This window comes from Limanda limanda, chromosome 9, assembly GCF_963576545.1.
Source record: "Limanda limanda chromosome 9, fLimLim1.1, whole genome shotgun sequence".
Classification (NCBI taxonomy): Eukaryota; Metazoa; Chordata; class Actinopteri; order Pleuronectiformes; family Pleuronectidae; genus Limanda; species Limanda limanda.
Window position 1 is genome coordinate 7,233,457 of NC_083644.1, and position 27,132 is coordinate 7,260,588.

General features: G+C 42.4%; 1 protein-coding gene across 1 annotated transcript in view; it reads left to right on the forward strand.

Moving 5' to 3' along the window:
- The window catches only part of lrp8 (low density lipoprotein receptor-related protein 8, apolipoprotein e receptor), a 154,345-nt gene that overhangs the window by 114,931 nt on the left and 12,282 nt on the right, over window positions 1-27,132 (forward strand). Inside the window, exons 6-13 of the mRNA XM_061078012.1 lie at window positions 655-777; window positions 2,506-2,628; window positions 5,668-5,787; window positions 6,351-6,476; window positions 14,774-14,945; window positions 18,546-18,770; window positions 19,549-19,667; window positions 21,000-21,139. Coding sequence (XP_060933995.1) covers window positions 655-777; window positions 2,506-2,628; window positions 5,668-5,787; window positions 6,351-6,476; window positions 14,774-14,945; window positions 18,546-18,770; window positions 19,549-19,667; window positions 21,000-21,139 — 1,148 coding nt within the window. The remainder of the gene's footprint in view (window positions 1-654; window positions 778-2,505; window positions 2,629-5,667; window positions 5,788-6,350; window positions 6,477-14,773; window positions 14,946-18,545; window positions 18,771-19,548; window positions 19,668-20,999; window positions 21,140-27,132) is intronic.

The window sequence follows — 27,132 nt, forward strand, 5'->3', positions numbered from 1 at the left end:
TTGGCATTAACATATGTTTGTCTTCATCCGTCTGTTTGTGTATTCGAGCACCAGAAGTCTGAGTCAGCCTCCTGCAGCTCATGTGAACTTACTGCACACGTCCGTTTTTAACTTTTCATCATTTAACGTGTCTGCTAATCTACGGTGTATGTGTGAATTTGTGGACGTGCACGCTGTAGCCGTGTGTGTTACTGCATTCTGATTCAGTGATTGTGAGCCGTGTATTTTAACGGCCTCTGCAGCGATTGATCACCACGTCTGCCTTCGCTCCCTCGGCAGAGCTGCTCCGAAACACAGCGCATGAATAATTAAACAGTTGGTTAAAAAGACGAATGAGTTAAATAAACCTGCCCTCTGCCGTTAGAGGAAGCAAACACAAATGCCTACAGTCTACAACACACACACACACACACACACACTCAATAGGTCACTGGATGAAGACCCTCCTCACACAGTGAATGAATACCTGTCTGGTTTTCTTTTCCATTGGGGCTTTTATAGGAAGGAGTCTTTCTGTGTGTTCGTTTGAAATTGCTCTCTACTTGTGTGCTACTATCCTTTTGTTCTATATCTTCTCACAGATTCTATTTTGATTTGAATGAAAATTTTACAAGTCACTTGAATCTAACATGTGTGTATGTTTGTTTCTCTCAGCGCTGCTCACATGTCGGCCGGATGAGTTCCAGTGTGGCGACGGCTCCTGCATCCACGGCACCAAGCAGTGCAACAAAGTTCACGACTGTCCGGACTACAGCGATGAAGCAGGTTGTGTTAACGGTAAGGAAGCCAAGCAACATGCACACAACTAGTCGACGTTGGAAAGCTTCAAACACGTTGCAACCAATTCTTTATAAGCCCATCAAATAGTGCTTGTAGGCCACACATTTAAAATATGTGGCTTTCTGGTTAAGGTTGTTGTAAACCTCACATTCTGTTGCTGAGAAAATTCATGTGCAACTCCTAAAACTAGCCTAAAACTAACCCTCATACACTTTCAGTGTTTTCCCCGGGGATCACAGAGTATCACTGTATCACAGATGGTTACGTTGTGAATTGTGAAACTGCTAAGTACGAACGACAGAGGAGCGAGAATCAAAGTGTTTGAAGAGTTTCAGTATGTTAAGATTTTAAATCCCCTCTAATACATCCAATACGGCTTCTCAGGTTTGTTTTTGATTAACAACACTCTGCATATGGCGTAAACAAGCCTGTTTGCAATATTACACAATGAATATCACCTCACTCTCACCAGGTTATAATTATTTAGAGCCTGGTATTTTAAGATGTATTTATTTTAATGGATTTCCAACATAAATGAAGCCAGTAAAAATAGATATCAGTGAAGGTGACATGTGTTGTCTTCACTGAGATAAAGGCATCACTATAAGTTTATTCATCATTCATCCAAATTGATAGAATATATTAAATGTATTTATCTCAAATATGAAGCTATTTAAAGTGAATATGGAGTCTGGACCTTTTATTTTATTTCACTGCATCATTTTGTACTCGGCGACATCGTTCACAGTTACAATTCACATGATATTTAAGGAATCTCGTCTCGCCAAACATCCGCTCTCGCCCTGGCGCTACGTGTCGAGCCAGTGAACTTTATCCTGAACCCAGTGTTCTGAAGTGCAGTTGGGAAAGTGAAATTGATTTTTTTCTTTTTTTTCTTACTCCTAACAGTTGCGTGTTCGTGCACCTGTACATTTGGTCGAGAAATACACAACAATACAAGGACAAACAGGAAGAGGCTGTTTGTGTGTGTTTCAGTCACACTGAAAATTACATTAATCGTTTTACATCCCTACGAGTTTGTGTCGCAAGAGCAAAACAACTATTTACATCTATTTATTGTTAATGTTGAATCAGTCTGAATGAAATGTATCAGTTCACCAATATTCTGATATTAACCTAATCAAACCCATAGTCTGAATAAGAAACTGTCACGTAAACACCCTTTTCTGATGACCTTAACCAGAAAAGATCATATTTGGAATAATCGACTTATAATGTCCTATTGGAGTTTTCACAGCATTTTTCTGACACACATACAAACAGGAACTTTAGTTTTTTTTTAAATTAGAAAGAAAACACAATACAATCTTAAAATTAAACTATTTCAGTTTGGGGTCATAATCAGACTATGTTCTCTACCATGTCAACAGGAATATGAATGAAATATTATTTTAGCAACTTGTGTAAACATATTTTGATATAATGTCTTATCCAGAATAGGATCAACAGTTTTATAACCATAAAATAATGTGAAATAAATAGAAACGTACATTGGATTCTGTAACGAATAATACTGCTGTATCATCGTTATCTTTAAATGATCAATTTGCTTCCTGGTGAGATTGAAGTTCATGTTGCAGAAAACTAATTTGTCTTTAAAGCCCCTGGACGCTGTGTATTTGTCGCTGCAGACGGATGCAGTTCAGTGACTGAAAGCCGATAATCTTTAACTCTGATTGTACGTTGTGTGTTTTTCGCCCAAAGTTACAAAGTGTGACGGCGCCAAAAAGTTCCGCTGCAAGAACGGCGAGTGCATCGACAGCAGCAAGGTGTGTGATAACGTGAAGGACTGCAAGGACTGGTCCGACGAGCCGGTGAAGGAGTGTGGTGAGATGATTCCCCCCCCGGTCCCTCTTCACACTCAGACTACCCTACAGAGACTCATTATAGCTCCATCACCCCCCACAGGCGTACATGGACGTACATACATGTTAAAGCAGCAGCACCAGAGCTCACACTTATTCCTCGTTATCACGACTCCTTCTAATGTGGGTGGTCACTTCTCTTAGTAAAAGGATTTCTCATCTGATCAAGGCGTCGGGAGTCGGGACGTTTTCTGAGCGGCTTTGTTGTGATCAAAGAGACGAGTGCGTCTGCCCCACTCGTGCGATCTGAGCCGGGGGGGGGGGGACGTGACCGGACTACGTTACCCACAAGCAGCCGCACGGATTATGCACACACCATAAATAATTACCACTCAGCGATGTTCAGTCACGGGTTTTACATCACAGGCAATGCAATCAGGCTGTAAACACAGCGCGGCAGCTGAGAGAAACACACCAGTTAACAAAATCCATCAAGTGAATGTAGCTCGTGTAATTGCAATTGAAGTAAGTTGAGATGCATCGCTGGAATTTCACGCGAGTGCACGTACAAGCAGATTTCTCTGAGATGACTCGAGGAAACGCTGAGGCAGATGGTGTATGTGACCACGGCTTCACCCTGTTAGCACTTCATTAACGTGACAGGATTTACACTCTGTCCGAAACCCTCTCACTCCTTCTCTATGTTTGAGTTCTAACTGACAACCTACAAATTGTGATAGTTGCACGGAGCCGGATAGCAAACCTAGTTGATCGGGAGCCGTGTGTACTTGAGTCCTCTGCAGCAGCCTGGTCCCTGTTCCCTGTTCCCTGTCTTCCCAGCTCTTACCCACTAAATATGTCCTATCAATAAAACCCAAAGTGAGTAATGATAGTTCCTGAAAAGGGTCCGGACTGCAGCAATGCAAAATGGTCAAAATGAGATGGGGAAAAAATACTCAGGAGACAAATTCCTGCCCTCTATCGATGTTCATAAGTACGTGGACAACTGAATATAACATCCATTTAGATGTCAAATTCCCCTCACTCCTTCTCTATGTTTGAGTTCTAACTGACAGCCTCAAGAATGTGATAGTTGCACGGCTCTTGATAGCAAAACTAGTTGATCGGGAGCCGTGTGTACTTGAGTCCTGCAGCAACCTGTCCCCTGTTCCCTGTTCTCTGTCTTCCCAACTCTTACTCACTAAATATGTCCTACCAATAAAACCCAAAGTTACCAATGATAGATCCTGAAAAGGGGCCGGACTGCAGCAATGGTCAACACGAGAAAAATGCACAGGAGAGAAATCCCTGCTCTCTATCGATGTTCATAAGTCTGTAGACAACTCAGTATTACATCCATATAGATGTTAAATTCCCAAAACATGGGTATTAATATCCTCCTGTAGCATCTTCCATTCTTTTTAGGCTTTTTGCAAGACTTTGGAAATCAAGAGTAAAGATCTACTCCCATTTATCTACAGGAGCGTTAAGGCGGCTGGAAGCTGCCGAGCGCTGAATCGCTGCCAAGTTTCTCAAACTGAATAAAATATCTTTCTCTCTTTACTCGGTTGGTTTTGTTGAGGTGAAAACGGATCATCCCCAAACTGTGTCCACAAATTTGGAATAGCGTTAAAAATGAGATGATTACTATAGAAGGGGAACTCAACAGATTGCAGACAGCAATTTGTAAAGTAGTCATTGGAGTATTATTTAGCCTGGTTACCGTAGAAACCAGTGATGCTGTAAGGTGTAAAGAGCGAGAATACAGAGGCCAGATCTAACACAGACTTGAGTGTCCCCTGTTTTTCGGCCAATAGACTCTAATATTATGTTGATGCAAATCTGTTACACTGATATATAGAATGTATTTGGCTTTCTATATAGATTTGAGCCTTTTATAAGCTATTCTTCTTCTTGTTAAAGCAAATTTTCTGAGTCTTTACTTCCATATTTCTCTTAGTCATTCTCTCAATCTCTGCTCCTCCACTCTCTCTGTCTTGTCTCTGTTCTCCCACTGTCTCACGGTGGTACCTGTAGCCTTGAAGCTTAAATCTTTAATGTAAACCGGTAATGAAGTACCAGCTTTAGTTCCCGGGCAGCGATCCCTCTCTCCTCCCCGGAGCGCTGCTGAAAGCTAAAAGGATAAATGGAGGCAGGGAAACGGATACAAATAGAAGGGGACAGGGAGGAAAGGACGACTGAGAGACGGTCCAATCTGTTTTGCTAAAAAAACAAAACCGGGAGGAAGTGAGATGAGAGGGTGAAGGAGAGCATGTGCTCGTGCAACAATAGGCTTCGTAGCCGAGTGGCACCTGGTACACGAAGCCAAGTTCCCTGTTGGAGGATGGATCGGTTCCAGGTGCGTTTGGCTAAGACTGCTCCTGTGGGCCATGAGCCGGCACGCAAGCAGACCCACATGAAAACAATGCACACACACACACACACACACAGACACACACACACACGCACACACACACACACACACACACATACCTCTGTGTCTCTATTTCTAACGCCATCTTTCCTTTTTAAAGTCACCAACTGTTTCTTCAGCTTCAGTGTCCTATGTTTGTGTCCCGACGTTTGTCTGACTATATCGCAGAGTCCGAACTAAAACACGACAGACTGGTCTACGCAGGATTTCCGCGATTTGCGTCCCAAGCTCGTCCCGTTCTTACCGCTGTCTCCTAGCAACAGAGCTGCAGTTGGACACAACAAGAAAGTTTTAATGATCCTTGTTTTTTTTAACATGTATAGAACCAGCCGTTCGCTTGAGTTGAAGCCTGATACTGAAAAGTCTAAGCTTTGGATGCTTTTATCTATCTCTTTAAAAACAAAATTAATCAAAGCGCAATGAATCTTGGGATTGGTTGGATGGATGAGCTTCCACCCATCAGATCCTTTATTGCTCATACATGTCTGCAGCAATATGGGAAAACATAGTAGCACCGCTGTGATGCCATCGATCTTCAAATGCAGCCTCTGAATTTAGACACTCTCTCCTTTCCTTGCCTCCACGCCTCACTGTTCCTCCGTCCTTCCTCCTCTTCTCTCCCTGCAGGCGTGGACGAGTGTGCAGACAACAATGGCGGCTGCTCCCACATATGCAGGGACCGCAGAATCGGTCACGAGTGTGATTGTCCCTCCGGCTACAAACTCATGGACAAAAAGACTTGTGGAGGTAAATTTTAAAAAACTACTACGAACCTTTTTTTAAATTTTGCTTTGAAGAACCCTGAGAGAGATGTGGATCCAACAAGGCTTCTGAACGTACTGGTAGACATCTACTGGTTTGAAGAAGCGTTACATAACTTGTTAAGGACTTTAGATTGAAGGTGATTGGTGGTTCCTGCGTTCAGTAGAGACACGGAGATGGGCTGCGTTGTAGCAGAGATATACTGCTGCTGTAAAAATACTTGTTTATTGCTTGTAATAAATATTATTTTACTCTTTAATAAAAATTTACAGCGAGACATCTGACTGTAGAGTCCTTAGAAGAAGAAATAAAATCAAGAGTGGTACAACAGTAATAATATTATAATATTAGCAATAAATGAATCCAAGAAACTCACTTATGTGAAGGGCAATTCCCTTCAGAACATTTTTATTGTATTAGATAACCAATGCTTCTCTTATCTCTCATTCTTAAGACATTGATGCGGATTGATTTGTATGTGTGTGTGTGTGTGTGTTTGGTCTGTAGCTTTTTTCACCTTTATCTATGAGCCATATTTCTTTCCACAGACATAGATGAATGTGAGAATCCAGACGCCTGCAGTCAGATCTGCATCAACTACAAAGGAGATTATAAGTGTGAGTGCTACGAAGGCTACGAGATGGACCCCGCCTCCAAGACCTGCAAGGCCGTGGGTGAGCCATATCTCACACACACACACACACACACACACACACACAAGTATAGAGGTAAAGACACACACTCTCATTGATGGATGATCTCACCAAATTCGCACTTACACACTTTGCTTACTTTCCCAGTCCAGCAGCCCTAACTACAGACTCACATCCCACACTGTTCTCACACTGTGGGACTGTGTGGAAGGGGGGGTCTCGCTCTGTATGCAGACCCTGCTCAGCAATCTGTGCAAAGATAAATATTTGCCATCCTTCTCTGCAGTCCCCACTAATGAAAAGTTTGCAGCCAGCTGCCTCGGCTCTCCTTGGAGTGTCGAGGGAAGGCTGCTGTGTGGGAAGCGTGCTGCCCGCTCGCCAGAGGACACGAGCAGGGTCTTTACCTCTCGTTGGACTGGGTACATACTCTGGGACGGTGCTTTGAATGAGAATAAAATCGTTCAATTCTCAAAGCTGCACTTGGTTCAAATGCTGCTAAACGATGAGCGGCTCTTGTCCTGAGGTGGAAATGCACTGGTGGTGCCTGGGATACAGAGTCGTCGGTCACATCCACAGAGACGCCTGGGAACCTGTGTCCTCGCATCTCAACCAAGGACTGTAAATAAAGATGGACGATGCATCTGCACTTCCTCCCACAATCGAGAAACCAAGCCATAATATCACAGAGGCAGGCGCTGCACTCTTGCACTAATGTCATTTGGAGGTTGTGCAGTAGTGACCAAGCGATGGAGCTGATACATGCACAGGACCAAATCCGTTATTAAAACCAAACTTGCAGATCAGTGTGATAAGAAATACCTAAAATAACTGGAAACAAAATATTTGACTTGTGTTTGGATATTTCATTTTGGACCAGGTCCCATCCACTAACATGGAGGAAGTGGTGTTTTCTTGACCGGTAGGAAGCCGTCATGTCGTCCAACTTTATTTACAGTCCACAGCCTCAACAACTTGTCTCCACTCGAAGGTTTAGTGTTTCGTCCTTCAGTTGTAGGTCAGGTCAGCTTTTGCCAAAGCGGTCAAATCTAAATGTAAAAAATGTAAAAGTAGCTGTTCGTTAAACTGCCTTTTTGAAAAGTTCATCTCGAGGTCCGTGTGTTTTTAATCAGCCTCCTCCACACTCCGTCTGTTCCAGCTGGCGTTGGCGATAACGACGCCGCCTGTCAACAACCACTCAAACACCTGCAGATAACGTTTCCCGACAAATAAACGCTTCTGCTGTGCGGTGAGGTTCTGATTAAAGAGGATATTCCGCGTGCTTAGCGTCAAACTGTGCCAAAAGGAAAACAAAGAATCCTGCGTGGTGGCAATCACTGTCACCTCAGACGTCCACTTGGTAAAATAGAAATCACCAGTAAAGTGCTGGATGAATGCTGGGCGCTTAACGCTGTGTGAAACAAACAACAATTTATTCTTGATGGTTAAAAGAACAGTAATAGCTGTAAGTGCAGGGATTAAAGAGGATTAGAAAGTATAATCGGAGCATTATCTGTGTTTTAAGGTTTCCCACAGGTCCTGGAAATTGTTGAAACTTTGGCAATTTAAGAAAAAACAACAAGGCTTTGAAAGTTTTTGAGAATGGACATAAATATGCATGGTTCATTAAAAAGGGTTGGATATCTATCCTCCATGCAAAAAATAGAAATTGAGGATCTTTTGATCGTTTTTCTTTCATGCCTCTGTCTCCTGTGTGTTTCCCTACTTGCCTCTCAGCTGTTCATCTTGTAAATAAATCTCTGTCGCACAATATATCGTCGAGCTCTGTGTCAGGAACGCGGGGGGGGAACCACACAGGCTGACATCGCTGCAAGACGTTCACACTTTCTGTCTGTGAGATTACAGGAAGCTTGCTTGTTCTAATTATAACAAGAATGACTCACACTCATAGAAATCTGTCCCTTAAACCTGCTTGATTTCAATCTAGATCCAGGAATTAATCACTTGCAATGTTTAAGAAAGTGACTTTAAATTGCTTGATCCACCTTTTAGTCCAGATCTGGATTACTTGGCCCATGCACCATCCTTCCATCGAGTTTCATGGAAATCCCACCAACCAGTAAAACCCTTAGTGTGGTTAGAATAAAGAACCGAGACACAAGCTTTGCTGTGTTGTGTCGTTGAATTTGAGCGAATTAGGGTGTGAAGTTATCTCTGATGTTTCTGAAGATGTGAGAACCCTCTTCTACTTTACAAAATCTATCGGAGACATAACCATTTGCTAAAGCAGCATTACTGCCTTGCAACTACAGCCTCTCCTGCACTGAGAATGGAACCGTCAACTGATTGATTTACTCTGCAAATTAACTTTTCTGCAGGAATAGAGAGAGAAGAGGAGAAGAGTGTTATTAGTGATCCCCCACCATCGGTCTTCGGTTGAGTCATTATAGGCTGAACTGGTCTGGTAATGAGAGAGCTTAGAGCAGAAAACAGGCCCTCACTCTCACGCTAAGTGGCATAAAAACCCCCATTGATTGCTTCATGTGTGTCTGTGTGAATCTTTATTACTGCTAGGCCGAGCAAACAGTCCCTGTCAGAGGCCGAGGCGGTTATTAGAGGGTAGGACGGGCAAACAGAGGAGGGGAGAAGACAGATAGATGGATGCGTTGAGTGAATATCTCTCTGCTCATTGAAGTAATGCAGAGAAATCCGTCCGCACTGTTGATTGCTGCACACGTTATTTGTGCAGAATGGACAGAAAGTGTGACGGGAACGTTGTTTACGTTGAGGTTTATTTATTCAGAGGCATAAATAGAGATGGGACTGTAAATATAGAGATGGCTGCTTTGTGGAGCTGAGGTAATGTGGACTTAATGAAGCCACGGTGAACTCTTTCTAAGACACAAACACACACACACACACACACACACAAAGACATCAGCAATTTTCTGGTCACACAAAATGCAAAGCTGCATTGTGTGATGAGATCCGACACGTGTCAAGTGTCACGTCATCTAAACTAATAAACAAGGCTCCTTATTTGAGCCGCCTCTATCTCGGAGGCATTACAGCGTCAACATGAAGTTAGCATATTAATGCATTTCCCTATTAGTGCTAATAGTGTGAGATGCCTGTGAGCAACCTTAAGGCTCATTTGTGCTGATTTTACGTACAGAAACAGACACGTCCATTTCAAACCATGTAGCCGCCACTTCGTGTTTTTTAGGTTAGCATTGTTGTTAAGCAATGCATCCGCTAGAGGGCACCCTGTTGACTCACTGAAAGCAGGGTGAGGTAACGTCATATAGATGCCTTTTAGTTTCCTAACAAATCACAAAGTCTCATTTCCAGTTCCACCACGGTCAGTTATTCCTGTTTCGTGTTCATTGGTCGTTTCACTTGAACTATTGGCTAAACGCGATTTCTGGTGGACCTGCTCATTTTCGTCAGCTATGTCCATATCGCTAAGTTTTCAGAATACGTTTTAAAATACTGATGAAATTAACGCAGAGTTCTTCAAACTTCGCCGGAGGGAAGGATCCATCCTTTTTATTATCTAACGTGGAGCCTAAATAAGCCTTTACTCTAAACCTTAAGCGGGAAAGTCTGCTTTGTAGCGTGAGCATTTCATCATTATCCTAAAACTTTAGATTAGACGCTTTAGATTATTATCACAAAATAATATGAAACTCTTACAGTGCGTTTCTACTTAAAAGTTAACTCCCAGGTTGGACTTAAAATATGTTCTCTCTTCCAAACTGGTGCTTTTTGTGTTCCCACACTGCAGCATCCATTAGGTCCCCTGGAACAATCCTTACTCTACACTAATTGCATACATTGTTTTTTATGTTTACACCTTCAGAGTGTGATACCACTCACTGAGTCATGCACTTTTAGATATTATTGTTTATTTATAAGAAAGAAAAGCTTTGTGTTTGAGGTGGATAGAAGAAGGGAAGGAATATCAGTTTATCCACACACAGGTATTTCTTCATCAGGTCATAATCTTCCATAAATAGAGGGAACCAGAGTTGAAGGGATTTAAAAGGGTAAAGAGCAAGAGACGAAATGAACAAGGGACAATATCACCTATCCCCAATTTCTCAGAGCAGAACAAGGACATTCTTGATATTTTATGTTGTTATTCCTCGTTATTAATGAGACTTTGCCATCAGTAGCACTGGGAGAAAAGCTGCCCATGTTAGTGGGCCTTAAAAACATCCATTACAAATTTGCCATCCCCTGCAGACAGCCACAATTCAGCCTAAACAAGATCATAATCATCTGGAGATATCCTCAGTAATTCAGTAATGTTCCTACTAAGTTTGGTGAAACTGTGCTTTAGTTATTTTGTCCACAGACACACAGAGGGATCTGTGTTATTACCTGGCACCAAGGACAACTTTGGATGTTCAGCTCAAACATGTTTGAATATACATGTAAATTGCTCTTTGACAACAGTAGACAAATAAGCCCTTTAAAGTAGTCAAATGAAATTTCCAGACAGGGTTGAGGTATGAAGGATCAGAGGGAACAGACCACAGGTCAGCTCATACAGAACCGGTTTCTAAAAGCAGCTCAACTGTCACAACGATGCAGAGAAAGTTTAGAAACCGCCTCCGGTCCAAAGTCCTGCTTTTCCTGTTTCTGTTCTTTTTACCTTTTCCTTGTTCTCTGTCTTGTCTCGTCGACAGTGTCCTGCAGACTTAACCACATTGCCAAGAGCAGTTTGTTCCTCACTTGACAGTTTGAGAACACGCTTTTCAAAGTGGGTTAAAAGCAGTGGTCACGTTTTCCCCCATAGTCAGAAGATTTCGCCATGGGACCTAAGATGTGGTTGAACACTGTGTAGCCTCATCTCAGAAGTTTTTTCCTGCAGTTTGAGTCTTTTAACCTCAGTATTTGTCTTCCTGTCGACGAAGCCTGACCGCAAATTTTACACTACTTTTTTTAATTGAATTACCTCATTTTTCAAATATTCAGAACTATTTTGACTATGAGCAGAGGAACTTATGTCGAAGCTAAGTCAAGATTCTTATTTTAAACCAAAAAATCCTAAATTTAGTGAACTTAATGGTGATTTATTTTATTTCTGATGAACGCTGTAAGTAAACATCCATGTTATTTTCAGGCTTATGCATTTAAGAAAACCATATATCTAAGATACTGTAAAAGCATTTGTAAACAAGTCCTGTCATGTATCCTAAGGACAACCAGAAGGTTAATGGACCTGCTTATAACGTTTAATTCTCTCTACCAGAAGGAATGTGCCGATTAAAACTCTGAACACAAATACTTATTGCAGTCTGCCTTCTGTTCTGTCAATGACTTATCAACCATTTGGTGGTCAAATCCTTCAAAATGCAGATGCAAAAAAAGTGGCACAATCTTTATTAGAAGAAGAAAAGGCAGCGGTTTCTGCTGGAGACTCCACCACAGAAATAATGAAGTGTTATATAACGTCCTTTGTCACGATGGAATGCCAGTGAGTAGGACGACTTTTTGGGACACAAGCTGTTCCCTGCTGCAGCATCTACTCATTATCCTATAGCCTGGTCTGTAACAAGCACAGCTGACATATGTCGACTTCCAGACACAAACAACATCCCTATAATAACTCCTCCGGTGTGGATCACCTTCACACCGGCTGCAGCTAAACTTCCCCATCAGCCTGCCCAATTTCACACTTTTAATTTTCTGACCTTTCTGCCTCTGTATGTGGATTTTCCCTCTTACTTTGCATATCTCCTCAACATAAACAGCTGCTTTTGTGCAAATCAATTCAATGCCGCTGCAGTGGCTGACGGCAACTCCCCAGCCCGTATTTATCTTTTCACCACATTATCTTAATTAGCCAACGGGGCCGGGACCTGAACTGGCAGCGGCGTATTTAGAAACATCTAGGGGGCCGTGTTTTTGTTAAGAAGACTGACTGTTGCTCTGCCGGGATCTATCCAGGGGAGAAAATATTGCACTTTTTGATGACATCTCTAATGCCGTGGCCTGGAGAAAAAAGCGACTGGGCTTTATTTATTTTCCTCCGCCTGGAGGAGGACATATTGACGTGACAACAGTGATGAAGGATAAGAGATGTCTTGAAAAGCGGAGTCAGGGGATTGATGAAAAAGAAGCTGGATCCATCTCTGTCCTTATTATACTTACTTTTCTGTTTTTTCTTCCTGTCGCTCTCGCTCTCTCCTCCTCCGCCCACATGACCTGCTTTCCGCCGCTGTCACTTCATCTGTATTCTTCTTCCTTCCCTCGCTCTTAATTACATCTTCTTACTCCTCATGTTTCTATGACTCTACCTGCATTCCTCTCATTTGCTTTTGCTCGTCTCTCGAGATTCATTTCTTTCTCTCTCTCTCGCTCTCTCTCTCGCTCTCTCTCTTTTTCTCTCTCTCCCTCTCTCTCTCTCAGCAGGTGAAAATGATGGTTACAAACCCAGTAGTCAGAGGAAAATGATTGAATCCAACAGCAGTAGAAATGTAATATTTTCTCCCTGTGCAGTAGACCATAGTAAACCTGGGCTGAGGAAACCTACTGAGGCATGGTTGGTGTGTGTGTCTGTGTGTGTCTGTCTGTGTGCGTGTGTGCATGTGCGTGTGTGTGTTTTTTGCAAGCCATGGTTTACTGGACAGTGGGGAGTGAGGAGTGTCATGACAGATAAGAAAGAGACAGAAAATGAAGGAAAGGAAAGGAGATGGAAAATGAGATTGGTTGGGAATCGCTGAGAAAAAGAGCAAAAGATGAAGAAAGAAACAGATAAAAATTCAGCAGAAAAACAACTTCAAAGATAAATCATTAACGTACAGTTTGATAGACAGTCGGTAGAAAGAGCCTGACTAATAATCTATATCAGAATAGTGTGTGTGTGTCTGTGTACCACGGAGCAGTGGGACAGGGGCCGAGGTGAACTGAGGGGCAGATCATGACAGCGCTAAAGACGGAGTTGACCTTGTCGGCTGCATGAGAAATATTCAAACGCTGGAGTCATGCTCACCTTCAGCACGCTGAAAAATGTGCCGCAGGTGAACCGATGTGCCAGCAAACATCACGCACTGTGTGCACCTGAGGACCAGAGGACCAGAATACACTTTAACAAACGGGTTGGATGGAAATAGAAGAGTGTGTCATCTCTAGCTGTTGGGATACTTTATTCACAAGCACAGTGTGTGTGTGTCCGTGTGGGTGTCTGTCCGTGTGTGTCCGTGTGTGTGTCAGTGTGTGTGTGGGTGGGTGCTTTGTGACAGCAGGACACTCTCACACATCATGTTTATTGCCATATATACAGTCCTGTAGAATAATATTCTTTCTTTGCCTTCCACTATGAATACCATGCATAACATTATGGTGTGTGTGCGTGCATGGTGGATGCTTTTTGGAATCTAATAGTGCAAATACAGAAGCTGAGAAATCTCTCATTATGTAACTGTCATGATTCTGCACTCACCAGCAGCCTAAGTATCTTAATAGAAAACAGTGTAGGTGGTTAACAGTGCGACTGAAATGAGAAAAGCACTTGAACACACTGATGGATTTACAGCCTTTAAGAGTGGAATCTGTAAACAGACAAACGTTCTGTCTCTTCTGTCTTTGTCCAGAGCCAACAAAACTAAAATGGGTGTTGAATTCACTTAAACAGGATTTGTTGGATAGTGGATCTCAGCAAATATCAAGAGTAAAGAGTGGAAGGTCGGTGGTTCGATTCCCCTCTCAGTCCCTGCCGATCTGTCCTTGGGAAAGACACTGAATTAAGTGTGTGCGTATAGAAGCTCTGCATGAATGTGTGTGTGACTTGGACTCTAAAGCAGTTTGAGTATTCCAAAAGAAAGTGCTTAAGGCTTTTATATCATTTTACTGTTTAACAGTAGTGATGTGAATTTATTCAAAGAAGTTCAGGACCATCTTAAAAAACATTTATATCAAATCTGCAATTTTGACAATTTTTCACCTCTTGTCGAGCTTGTAACATACAAGAAGACGATGGCATCAAGTTGTACTGAGGGTGAAAAGATGTCAGGACGTCTGTCGACACTAGCAGACATGACACAGGTTTTAGATGTGTGGCACAAGTTTTGGGTCATTGTCAAGATCAGCTGTTGTTTCCTTTTCACATGTTCACTGTTATATTTATGATTCACAGTATAATGACCCATGTCGAGTAGGAAGTGGGTTGAGAATGATTAATGTCCTGTATTGGCGTCTCAATAATGGTCATGAAGGGTCTCCACCTTCCCCCTGAGCTCGGCAGCCTCCCTGTCCAATCTCGCCAATGTCAAGTCGTAAATAAGTGAATGTTCTTCAGGAGAAGCCCTTATACATTATTGTGACATTAATGTCTTTTCCTTCTCCATCAGGGAAGAGTCCGTACCTCATGTTCACCAACCGCCACGAGATCCGCCGCATCGACCTGCTGAAGAGCGAGTACACACAAGTGGTTCCCACGCTGAAGAACGCCGTGGCCCTGGATGTGGACGTTTCCACCAACAAGATGTTCTGGTGTGATTTATATCACCGTAAAATATACAGGTACACACACACACACAGACTCACACACGCACTGGGAGTACAGTACATATGATTTGTGCTGCCCATAAAAAGCATGAATGGTGGAGCACAGAGTCGCGACTTCAGGAGTTTAGAAAACACTCTTTCCTCGTCCTTCTGTCATTCTCTTTCTCCTGCATCCATCCATCTTGTCTGCTGCAACTTGGCACACCTTCTGGTGGCGTGTAAGTCCCATATGGTGTGTGTGTGTGTGTGTGTGTGTGCGTGTCAGAGAGAAAGAGAGAGAGAGAAAGAGAGAGAGAGTGTGTCAATCACACCTGCAGGGCTCCGTCACCCGTCTGACAGTGAAGGTGGAGCTGTACGTCCTTCGCAAACACGTGCAAGTTCATTCACAGTGTGTGTCTGTGTGTGTGTGTGTGTCTGTTTGTGTGTGTGTGTGTGTCTGTGTGTGTGTGCGTGTCACCCTGGCGGCTGGCAGGTAGTGGGAGGGGTCCTCTATCATCTCAGCCGAGCCATATGCTCCCTTTTAATTTCACTGCTTCAATAATCACCACCATTACTCATGTACACACACTCACACGCGCAAATTAACACACACATCCACATTCTCCAACACACACATTCAAGGTTCTTGTGACAGAGCGAGGACAGATGGTCTAATACGTCACGATGAAGTCTACTTTGAAAACAGCAAATAAACACAAATACACTTGTTGCTATTTTATTTTCTTCATTTCATCTTTTTTAAAATGTTTTTCGTGTTGGGGTAACGTTAAAAGTTGCTAACCCCGATTAGAGAGAAAGTGCAAATACTTTGTTTCTCCATTTAGGGAATTCTTTGCCGTTTCCTTTATTTGCAGTTGTTTTAGTTTTATCTAAATGATGAAGACATGATCGATTCCACCTCCTGCTCAGACATCTCACTCTCCACAGAGGTAGTTATCCCTCTGGTACAGATACATTTTATCACATAGAATTAGCTGTTTACTTAATGGCGATCTCTCCTCATTGGACCGTGACGTTTTCTTTTTTCGGGCTAATTCAGAGTGATTAGCATGCTACGGGTCGAAGACTTGTTAGCTTCCCCCCCATGATGGAGATGTCTGTTGCAAACAATAATACAGCCAATTAAAGATGCAATCTGCTCGCTGGTATTGGACTCATCTGTCTCTGTCCTGTTCCTCATTGCAGTCCTACCCCTCTGTTCATCCTCCAACTGTTCATTCTCGTCTGTGTAAACATTTTAACTGTAGTAAGTAAAAAGTCTGTGGAAATTTGTAGCAGTACAATCAAATATTGGATGTCAATTACTTGCGCATGATATATCAGCTAGAATATATTCTCCAGGCATTGTAAGTTTGTTTATATATTTGTTTTCACTGTGGATTGGCCAAATCAGCTGGACTCAAAGTCCTGAAAACAACCACTGAAACAGGATGGATGGTCTGGGGTTCAGATCAGTGTGAGTTTGGCGGTGGAGCTTTCAGAGCGTGACAGGTAACTGGAAAGAGCAGATGTAGAAAAACAAAACAATGATCATGGTACAGACAGTGAGGCACAAACACAAGTCGTCCACAATACAAGCTTTGATCAGACAAGGTTTGTCCAAAGCTTGAGCACCGCGAGTCAAAACCATGATCTGGCACTGTAGTGGTTTTCAGGCCTTTAATGGGGATTCTGGTATTTTTCAACCTGGACCATATGGTTAAAATGTGGACATTTCATGGACTGTCTTAGTTTCCCCCTAAGCGAACATTATAGCCAATGCTGCCGTGTCGCGGCTGCTGGCAAACGCAATCAACTTGACCAGTTCCAAATGTTTTGGGTAGAAAAATACCGCAATTCCCCTTTAAATACTCAGAGTACGATAGTGAGGTGGAGGTCACACCCAACCAACACCACATACTAAAATAGTACAAAGTGAGGGCAAAGCATCAAACACACAAGAATAATTAAACTCATAGTATCCCAAAGGTTTCCCCAATTCTAACAGAATCATCATTTTTATCCCGGCTTACATGGAGCGCTGCTGCATACAGGAACTTGAGGGATTTCATCCAAGTCCACTTGGCTTCCTGGTTTTAATTTGCCCCCTGACTGAGAGACATGTGTTGGATCCATGTTTTAAAACTCTGAGACACGAAAGAGCAACCTGGCATTATCCATCACAAAGCACAGCAGCAGGTTCACTTTACCCCATGAAGACATCTGGAGAGTCAAACACTAATTAACATCAAAATCTGCTTCCAAGTCTCATCCATCTTTACCTCATCCCTCGCTCCAACTCTCCCACCTGCCTCCTCCTCCGTCAGGCTGCTCCTCCCATCCACTCTTCTCTCCATCGTCTGTGTGCTCTTTGCAAACACATCATGACGGTAGAGTTAATTGTGACGTTGTGTTTCCCAACCTGCTCACAAGACTGTAATGTTCTATGTCAGAAAAATGTGAGACAAGTGAGTGAAGGCGTTGAAGGAGCAGAGGAAAATGAAAAGAAAATACAGACACAGAGGAATCAGTGGACAGAAGGTCGGTGAGAGGCGTGAGGAAAGTGTAGGAAATTGAAAACCCCCAAAAGAGGGACACACGCACAGATTGGAAGAGTGACAAAAAGGAAAAAGAGAGGCAGGTTGTTTTGTGAACTGCTGATAGATGAAGACAGACTCATTCTCCCTGAGAGCTGCTGTCTGGTGGGGGGGGCTGAGGTTGTTATAGAGGTGTCAGGTCTGGCTGCCACTGACACAGCATTATCCTGAGTAGAGATTACCCAACATGTCCGACTTGGGATTAAAGGCATGTAGTACACTTGGATGTTTCAGCGAGAGAAAACCAGAGTAGATAGCAGCGATTCCTCTAAGTAGGGTTGCAAAGGGGCGGAAAGTTTACGGTAAATTGCCGGAAACTTTACGGACACTTTCCATGGGAAGTTTAGCTCGGGAATTTTGAAAAAAAACAAATTACGCGGGGCAAATATATTAGCTTGCTGATTGAGGATTGTTCATCTGTTCATCTAGCCTATTTCCATTCATTTATCCATCAATTGTAAAATATGTTTACAGACGATTCCAATTGTTTGGCTAACTATTTATATCTCTGGCATTGCATCAGTGTTTTTTTACAAACTTTTTTCTCATCTTATTCTACAGAACAATGCCACGTGCACTATCTCATGTGTGGAGACATTTCACCCCATCCAATGTAGAAGGAAAGGCTGTGTACATTTGCAAATACTGTGCAAAGACCTATGTTAAGAATGACACAACGATGCAGAAGCATATAGTCAAGTGCCCAAAGTTTCCTCAGGGCTCAAATCAGCCTATGACAAAACAAAATGTTTATATTTATGTCTGTATATGACAGTAAGGTAAATACAGTTAGTGTTAATTACCCACAACATTTCCAGTTTAATCCCATTAATTCCCGTATATTCCCGTTAATTCCCGTTAATTCCCATGGAAAGTTTCCAACTTTGAATATTCCCGGAATTTTGCAACCCTACCTCTAAGTACAACTTTTTGTTTTTGAGGATTTGTTGCCTGGTCTCACTTTATCTGCGAATTATTGGATTTTCCATGGTTTCCAGAACACTGACTCACACACCTCTTCTCCTCTGCCGTCCACCAGTGCTTACATCAACAAGGCCAGTGACTCGTCGCAGCAGGTGACGCTCATCGACTCGCTCCACTCCCCCGAGGGGCTCGCAGTCGACTGGGTCCACAAGAACATCTACTGGACGGACTCGGGCAACAAGAGCATCTCTGTTGCCACGGGAGACGGCAGGAAGAGGAAGGTCCTGATAGCCACAGAGCTGAGCGAGCCGCGGGCCATAGCGGTGGATCCGCACCAAGGGTGAGTGGGGGGGGGGTTCGAGGGCGGAGGGATCAAAGATGGAGGAGGAAGCTGAGCGATAGGATGCAAGTGGAACAAGTGTGTGGCTGTCAGTGACTGTATTTACATTTACAGCAATATTCAGACTACTGACCTTATTCTGATTACCACATTCTTTTTGGATTATTTTTAAATATTTCTTTATACTTGAACCAAGGGCCTGTGAAAACTCCAATAGGACGTTATTACATTAAAACATATATATTGTCTATATAATGTGTATTGTTGCTTATTTGGAGTATGATCTTATTCAGGATATAGGTTATTTAGAAAATGCTGTTTACATGGCAGACTTTTAGTCAGACTATTTGCTTTATCAAGTTAATATCTAAAAATCTGTGTCCATATTAACACGTCTATTGTCGCCAAATAGACTAAAGCACAACCTTATTACGTAGGAACAAACTTTGCCCTCCAGCATTTTGACTACACCATCACAAAACTATTCCTTGTTCTGCAGCGATCAGTTTGATTAAGCAGTTTAACAATTATTTGCGGATTAAAGCTTTGTCTCAAATCATTAACGCTATAAACCTAGAGGAGCATGAAGGACTCGCCGATGAACCCAGGTTTTCATCGGTATCTCTTTGTCACACAAGCACACACATATCAACGGTCCAGGTTCACAGTGCATTGAAATAGGATAAAGACAAACGGGATAAAGAGGATAAAGACAAACGGGGACGTTGTGTGAATTCATCCTGTCAATGTCTAACTTGTTGGCATATTCTCCTCACAGGTTTATGTACTGGTCAGACTGGGGAGGTCAGGCCAAAATTGAGAAGGCTGGGATGAACGGAGTGGACCGACAGGTTTTGGTGTCTGAACACATCGAGTGGCCCAACGGAATCACTCTGGGTAAGGAAAAATAATAATAATAATAATAATAAAAGTCTCTTTGAACATAGCAGATATAAATCTACAATATTTAAACAAATCCAGGTTGCAGTGCTTTTGAAGGGAGAGAGAAATTCAGCACAAGGAAAAACAGAGGGAGAAAGAGACGGAGAGTGGAGAGAAGAAAACACTCGAGGGTCGCTGCAACCTCTGAGTAGTTCTTATTGTTATAGCTCAGTTTGTGTCTGGCTCTCATCAATCAAGCCAGCGAACACGGGGCCGCCGAATTAATAAGCCAGACGCCGTGTGCCATCGATAGCTCCCATCATCCCATTCACCTCCCTCCGCGGCCGCAGCCAATTCCTCTCAGCGGCCCTCGCCTGCGGGAGAAGGAGACGCACGCGGGTCGCCACACTCGGTGGAATTGAGGTGTCGCTGCATCTGTATGAAAACAAATTATTTTTTGAGTAAGGCGAAACGAGAGACTTGGCAAAGAGTTGCACTATAATGCTGCGGGAGAAAGGGGGTGAGTTATTTTCCCTTGGACATTGATTCTGAACAGAGCGGATGATTGTCTGAGTCTGGAGGGAAAGTTCTGAATGGAAAGTGCTCCGTGGTTTCTATGGTTTCTCTTCGGCCTTGTTTTAGATCAGCACCTTTTCAGTGGACTCGGCTGAGTGGCCCGTAGCATGTGGTCAAATCCAAGCTTTATAAAGGAAAGTCAGGATCTTTATTCTATTTGATACACTGTTGACGATTTCTAAGTTAAAGTGCCTGAACTGGAAGTGGTAACGAGTCTAAAATCCTCATTTGTATTGATTTTGACAAAAAATAAACAACGACACCAATGATCCTTAGACCTAAAAAAAGCAAAGTCATACTGGGATTGTGTCCTTTTCTGTCAAATACAATGAAATCTGCATTTTCAAGCTAATCCCAGCACCACACTCCTCTGTGGCCCATAGCAACGGCGCAGTCCAAAATGTGAACAGCATCGGAGACTTTACCCTTTAGAATAAAGTCCAGCAAGACTAATCAATTCGCTCAAGGGCACATATATATATATATATATATATATATATATATATATATTGTTTTCCTCCGGCAAAGAAGTCAACCGGCAATATTACAATCACATCTGTGTTTTCTCAGCGCAGGGTCTGAGCTGTCATGTCAAAGAAGATTGATGGTGTAGCTGCTGGGCCATTACATTCATACACTTCTAACCCGAGGCCTTTTCACTTCAAATGACCTCTCTCTCTTTATCCGTCTCCCTTTCTTTCTTTCTTTCTTTCTTTCATTTTGTTCTCCTCCTTGGTTTCGGTCACTCCCCTCCTCCCCCCCCTTCTGCAGACTTGTCCAACAGGCGTCTGTACTGGGTGGACTCCAAGCTGCACCTGCTGTCCAGTGTGGACCTGAACGGAGACAACCGCAAGGTCCTGCTGTCCTCCCACCAGCACCTGGGACACCCGTTCGCCCTCACTGTCTTTGAGGTAAGGAAGATTAAAGCAACACTATGTGTAACTTTCACTGAGCAACAGCGCCCTCTGCAGACCGAGTGTGACACAGGGCACCATGACTTTGTCGATGTGATTGTGAGCGGCACAAAGATATTTGTCTTTTCCAGTTTCACGTCCGTAACAATTAAAACCCAAATCTAGAAAAAATAATGGATTCAGTCAACAAAACGTAAAGTGCTTTTACTTTTCTACGGGTACAGGAAAAGTTACAAATATTTTATTTGTGACATATTCGACAGGCGGAGAGAAACTGTGGAGAAAGATCATTTTCACTGTTTATTTTGTTGTAAATCATACAGCGAGAAAATAGATCTTGACTCTGTAGAAGAGCAGTGTGGCTCTGACCCGATATGATGGACTCCTAAATGAAAGGCAAGTGTAAGAGTCACTTGTCGCTTGTTTCTGTTTGAAGCACATACTGGTATTGACCGAGTCTCCTTAAGTGTGGAAGATTAAAACACTGAGTAACAGAGATAAGTTCATCGAGGAACATTGACCGAGACGTGGACGCAGGAAGAACCCAGAGAATGATCTTCTCAAAGAGTCACAGTAGAGCGCCGCAATCAATGAAACTAATTTGGTTGTATTTATTGAGGCATGAGTGAGTCAGTCTGTTAGAGCCCATCAAGTGCAGATGGTGGGGAGAAGAGAAGCAGGGGAGAGCAAGGAGGAAGGGAAGAGAGAAGAAGGAGGTGAAGTGTGATCAGCTCCACACACACTGTGATGATGAGGAGCAAAGGGAAGAGGGGACATCCATCATGTCCAGCTGTGTGTGCGTTTGTGTGTCTGTGTGTGTGTGTGTGTGTGTGCGTGTGTGTGTGGAAACAGATGAATAAAACCAGTGTTTCGAGCAGCAGTGAAAGTTCATCCCTGGAGATTAATGGCTCCTCTGGTCTTTGTTCCTCTCTGGTTATGATACAGAACAAATTAAAAAGCCTATACCAGCTCAGCGGTGAGTCCTGCTCCCAGCACACTGATCACGGTTCTTTCTTCTGAGAGGAGAACTGAAGCCTTTTCTTCTTCATTTCATTTTGTTTGTGTCTTATCTGGGAAAGTTGTAAGGGAGCGTTTTGGCCTCTTTGGCCTCAGTAGAGCAGGTTAGGAGGGTCAGTTAGCTTGTGTTTGGGATGACTCCTACACTATACTTTAAATCAGATCTGTAGTTATTGACATGAAGATGTTGAAAAGATCATTTTATTTATTTATTAATTTGATTTGCAACAAAAGAGCAAAAGCATGCTATAGATGGCTGTACAGATTTCCAGTTCATCCTTCTCAGCAGTTCATATGTAACTCATTCATGTTGGAATTTATTTTTGAGCAGGTTTGGATTATTTATTTCTTGGGGCCAATGCCGACTGATATTAGGGAGTAAAACTTTATTGATAACAAAATATCATCTGTTATATGCTTTCAAAAATGGCAATGAATCCTAAGATGTCGTTATCAAAACCTTTTGGACAAAGAAATGTAATTTATATTTGACAGTTCAACCATAAACTGTATTATAAATATGCGAACACAACTGAATATATAGAACTAGACTTGAGGAAATAATGTAATTTTCTTTGACATAAAGTATAAACATAATTGCACGTCTCTGAAGTCTATTCATTAAAACAAGTTTCATATTGCCCTGCTTCATGGAGCAAATCTAATTTGAGCGTTCGATTGATTGATTAGTTGATAAACAAATGAATAATCATAAAAGTATTTTGGTAATTGATGGGGTTTTTTTGGCAAAAATGTAACAGAAATTTCTTCTGAAATTTGAGTATTTGATCAAAATGTGGACCAGTAACACTCATTATTTAAAATAAAGCCTAATTTACAAGCCAACAGTGGCTCTAATGAGCATGAAACAGATATGAGGTATTTGTATGTTTGTATAATGTGTTTTACACGTCTTCAACATGTTATCTTCATCTCACATTGAGTATTACTAAAGATAGACTTTCTGTTGTATATCAAAGTCTGAACACACACACATGCAAACCCTTCCAGTCGGTGTCTTCGCCCTGCCAAGTATTTCAAGCCCTGAGGAAATGTAGATCTCACAGACATCCAGGGAGTAATGTTTTCTCTTTCTTCAGCTTTAGTATCACTGCATTGTTTTTATCCCCTCGTTGTTTGACCCGAGGGGTTTGAAGAGAAGATGAGATGTGTTTGGGAGGAAGAAGCCAAGAGGAGGCTGGTGATTGAAAGAAATAAAATACGAGCAGGAAGAAAAAATATAAAAAGACTGTTTGTCCTCTTGCCATGAGCTGCTGAGCTGTAGGAGGACTCAGGTTTTAAAGTCCCCTGCATCCACACAGCTCCAACTACGTATGATCAGATTTACCTTCAGTCAAGCAGCATTATCTCAATGGATTTGACGTTAACAGGTCATATTGATGAAAAGTGAGAAACCGGCAGAAAACGTCCTGAAATGATGAAGTTGATGGGAAATAGTAAGAATACAAATTTCTCTGGATGAAGAAGAGCAGCCATACTCATAGAGAACACTGATGAAGAGGTCAACTTGGAAAGGCGACAAGATTGGAGAGCTTTTGGTGCTGCTCCTGCCTCCTGCCTCCTGAGTTCTCTACCTCAGCGCCATCACTCGCCTGGATGTTTCGTACCTTTTCCCGTTGCTGTGATCGCATCTCACTTGAACATTCTCCCGTTGCGTTCTTCATAAGTAAAAGGAAAAACTCCGGAAAATGTCAGTATCGAATTTTCCGGATATTTTCATGTCTGAAAACGTCTCTAGAGTTCCATCAAATTCGATTGACTTGCGCTTGTGTGACGGCCCACGCCCACGGTCCAGAGCAGAGGTCTAATCGGGTGAGAATACCTGTGTGGGTGAACCTTGCATGTGGAAAAGGCTTTAACTCTCTGTTGAAGCTTAGCAGAGATTAACAGACAACGTCTCCTAAAGCCACAGATTTAACACCAAGCCCACGTTAATATTTTACAACTTGGGCTGATGCAACAAAAGAACACATATCAAACCGAAAACAGAATCAAAGGCTTCAGAAGTTGAGAGGGATCGGCTTTGTCTGAGCTTTTCACTTGTTCCTCTCAAGAAGGCAGGAGGCTCCGAAAGCTCATCAGGCTGACGAGCATTTGTTCTTCTGGGACGGAATCATGAGAAAAATCATCAAGGGCTGTTCTCCCCACGACAGTAAAAACACTCCAGCATCCATTTACTCTCATCGCCATGACAACCAGAGTGGGACAGCTCCGACCGAAGTGATGTGTTCAGGGGAGATTGTTCTCGTGGCTTGTGCTCTGACACCTGAAGGATTCACCTTGATCCTGCGATGAAGAGCGTCGACCTGCTCAGGGTCTTCGTCGCCTTTTGAAGCTTTCAAGGTGACGGAGAAAAGCGACAGATGCAGCGACTGACAGGAGAAGCCAAAAGAGGAAAAACAGAGGTGGAGGCAGACGGAGAGAAAGAAGGCAAAGGCTGAGATGGAATGATAGATTTCAGTGTTATTTTATCGCCCTGGATAATATTTGTCTTTCATTGTTTCAACGCTGCTGTCAGATGAGTAAAGGTTATCTGAATCTGAGATGCTGGGGGGGTGGAGCGAGAAAGATGGAAAAGGAGAAGGTGAGAGAAAGGTTAAATCCACCGATAAACCAGCATAAGCGGAGAACAGGGATTATAGCTGTGACTGAGACACGCGCACACACAAGACAAATCTGTGCTCGCACCCCTGCAGGTCCTCGACCTTTTAAGGAGATGATGAAACCGTAAACACAGTCACAGCTGAAAGGTAAAAATACAAACAGGAGCCACCGTGACCTGCTGAAGCCTTTCGTCAGTCCCACTCTCTCTTCATCCTTTTTTCTGGAACGCGCCTGTGAGCTCAGTTTCTCTGCTTTTCCTTTTTTTTGCTATAATTTTCTGTGATTTTTCTTAATTGAAGTGTGCCTGTGTAAGAGGAGCAGTCTGCAGTTGCCTTGGAAACGCTGCGCTTGTATCCTGTCGTCCTGTAGTGTCACCAACGAGGATGTGAAGAGGTGTGAGAGGGAGGAAAGTGAATGAACAAAGAGTCAGAGGTGAAAGACGAGAGAGGAACCTCACAGGTTTGAGCCTGCAGAGCTTATCCATTTATTTCCAGGTGAAAGAAAAGCAGCTAATGGAAAACAAGTCCTTCAAATTATTTACTGGACTAAAAAAGGCTTTCATGACTACCCTCATAATCATACACCAGCAGCTGAAAGTCCTAATTTATTTACTACATGATACCAGTGTCTTCCATCGGTAGTGTTTGGCCTCACGATGATATCACCTGAGGGTCAGAGTTCTGTAATGAAACGTTGAAGACATATTTTCTGAGAAGGCTTTCACATCCAGCTTGTTTGGTTCAGACCTTCAGACCTTTCAGTCCAACAGCAAATTGTAAAAGGAGCCTGTGACCAGCGGAGCCACATTTAGTCTGAGATGAGGTCCGAGTCAAACTGACCCACAGCTCTGCTTTTCTGCAGTATCACATTTTTTTTTTTGAAAAGTTCAGACTTTCTGCTCAATCGCAGGAAGTTGGGACAGCATCAAAAATTGGAAAACGACAGACTTCCTCTAGTCTTCACCTCCGATGATGTGTTTGAACGACGAGTACGTTCAATTCGCTGGTAGTTATATGTCCGCCCCCAAAATGACAGGGTGAACTAACCTGATCAATATAAACAGTCTAACACATCAATTTTTGTTCACACCTTATTTCAGACTTACAGGAAATCACTAGTCAGATACAAGAGATGATGATTCTCAGTTTAGACACTTTACTGCAGCGCTGGGTCAAGGTTTACTCTCAGTGTTCATTCAACAAAAAACTGTTACGAGACATAAATGTGCAGAGTTCATGAAGCTCTCTGGGGGAATATCAATCACACGTGGGAGATACTTTCTTTCCTAACATGAACATAGGACATATAAACAGTATTCAGCAAGTGTAGAATATGCATTTTTCTTTTTCAGCCTCCACTGGCCATAACTTATGAAGCGATGACTTAAATAAATGTGACTAAACACCCGGAGGCAGTGTTTTTCCAAACAGACAGTAACAAGACCCTCCATTTAAAACTGAGCTGGTGCATTTAAGTGCATGTTCATTTAATTAAACATTCATTGTTAGAATGTGCATATATCTCTGCAGCACACTGCAGAATATTTTTACTGGGATCCTTTCATCTCTAAAAAAAATCTTCATGCAGAATTCTCCAGAACAGTTTCCTTGGACAATTGCTGTTTAACATATTTACAGAGTAAATGTAATTTATTCTATTGAAATGCATTGCAGCTCTATGCAGATGATGGTAAATAATCACTTGGGATATGGTTACATAAATAAATTCATCATCGGACATGAGGAAACAAACTTTTCCTCACTATAAAAAAATCTAAATATGTTGTGTTTAACCACAAATCTATAATCTATTTCTGCAACAATCTTCAATCTTCCAACTTGTGTCAGACGATATTCTGCTTTTCATCTTTATCCTCATGACTGTGAAGAAATCAGGGAAACCTCTGTTTCCAGCTTCTCCAGTGAAACATTTGATCCTTTTCTTCTTCCTTATTTGCTGATAAACTGAATATTTGTGGGTTTTGTTTTATCGATAGAAATGATTCATGAATAAAAAAGAAGTTCTTGCGACGGCACAAGTCACATTAAGCCTTTTTATTTTATTTTATTGAGTCTGAAGTACTTTCACTGAGTCTGACAGATGTTTGTGGAACGATGAGATGATTCTTTCTTTTTCCTCTTTTTTTGTCACGCGTACTTTCACACAGAAGATGAATATTAAACCTTTTCAGAAGGAGCATTTGCACAGTGAATATTGAAGTAACAAATCTCTGTAGACTAAAGGAGTTTCACTAGAACGAGCTCATCATCTCTGGATTATACTAAAGAATGAGCCGCTGCAAATTCATTTTCATTTGTTTATTCGTTACCCGCCTGGTGTGTAAAAGC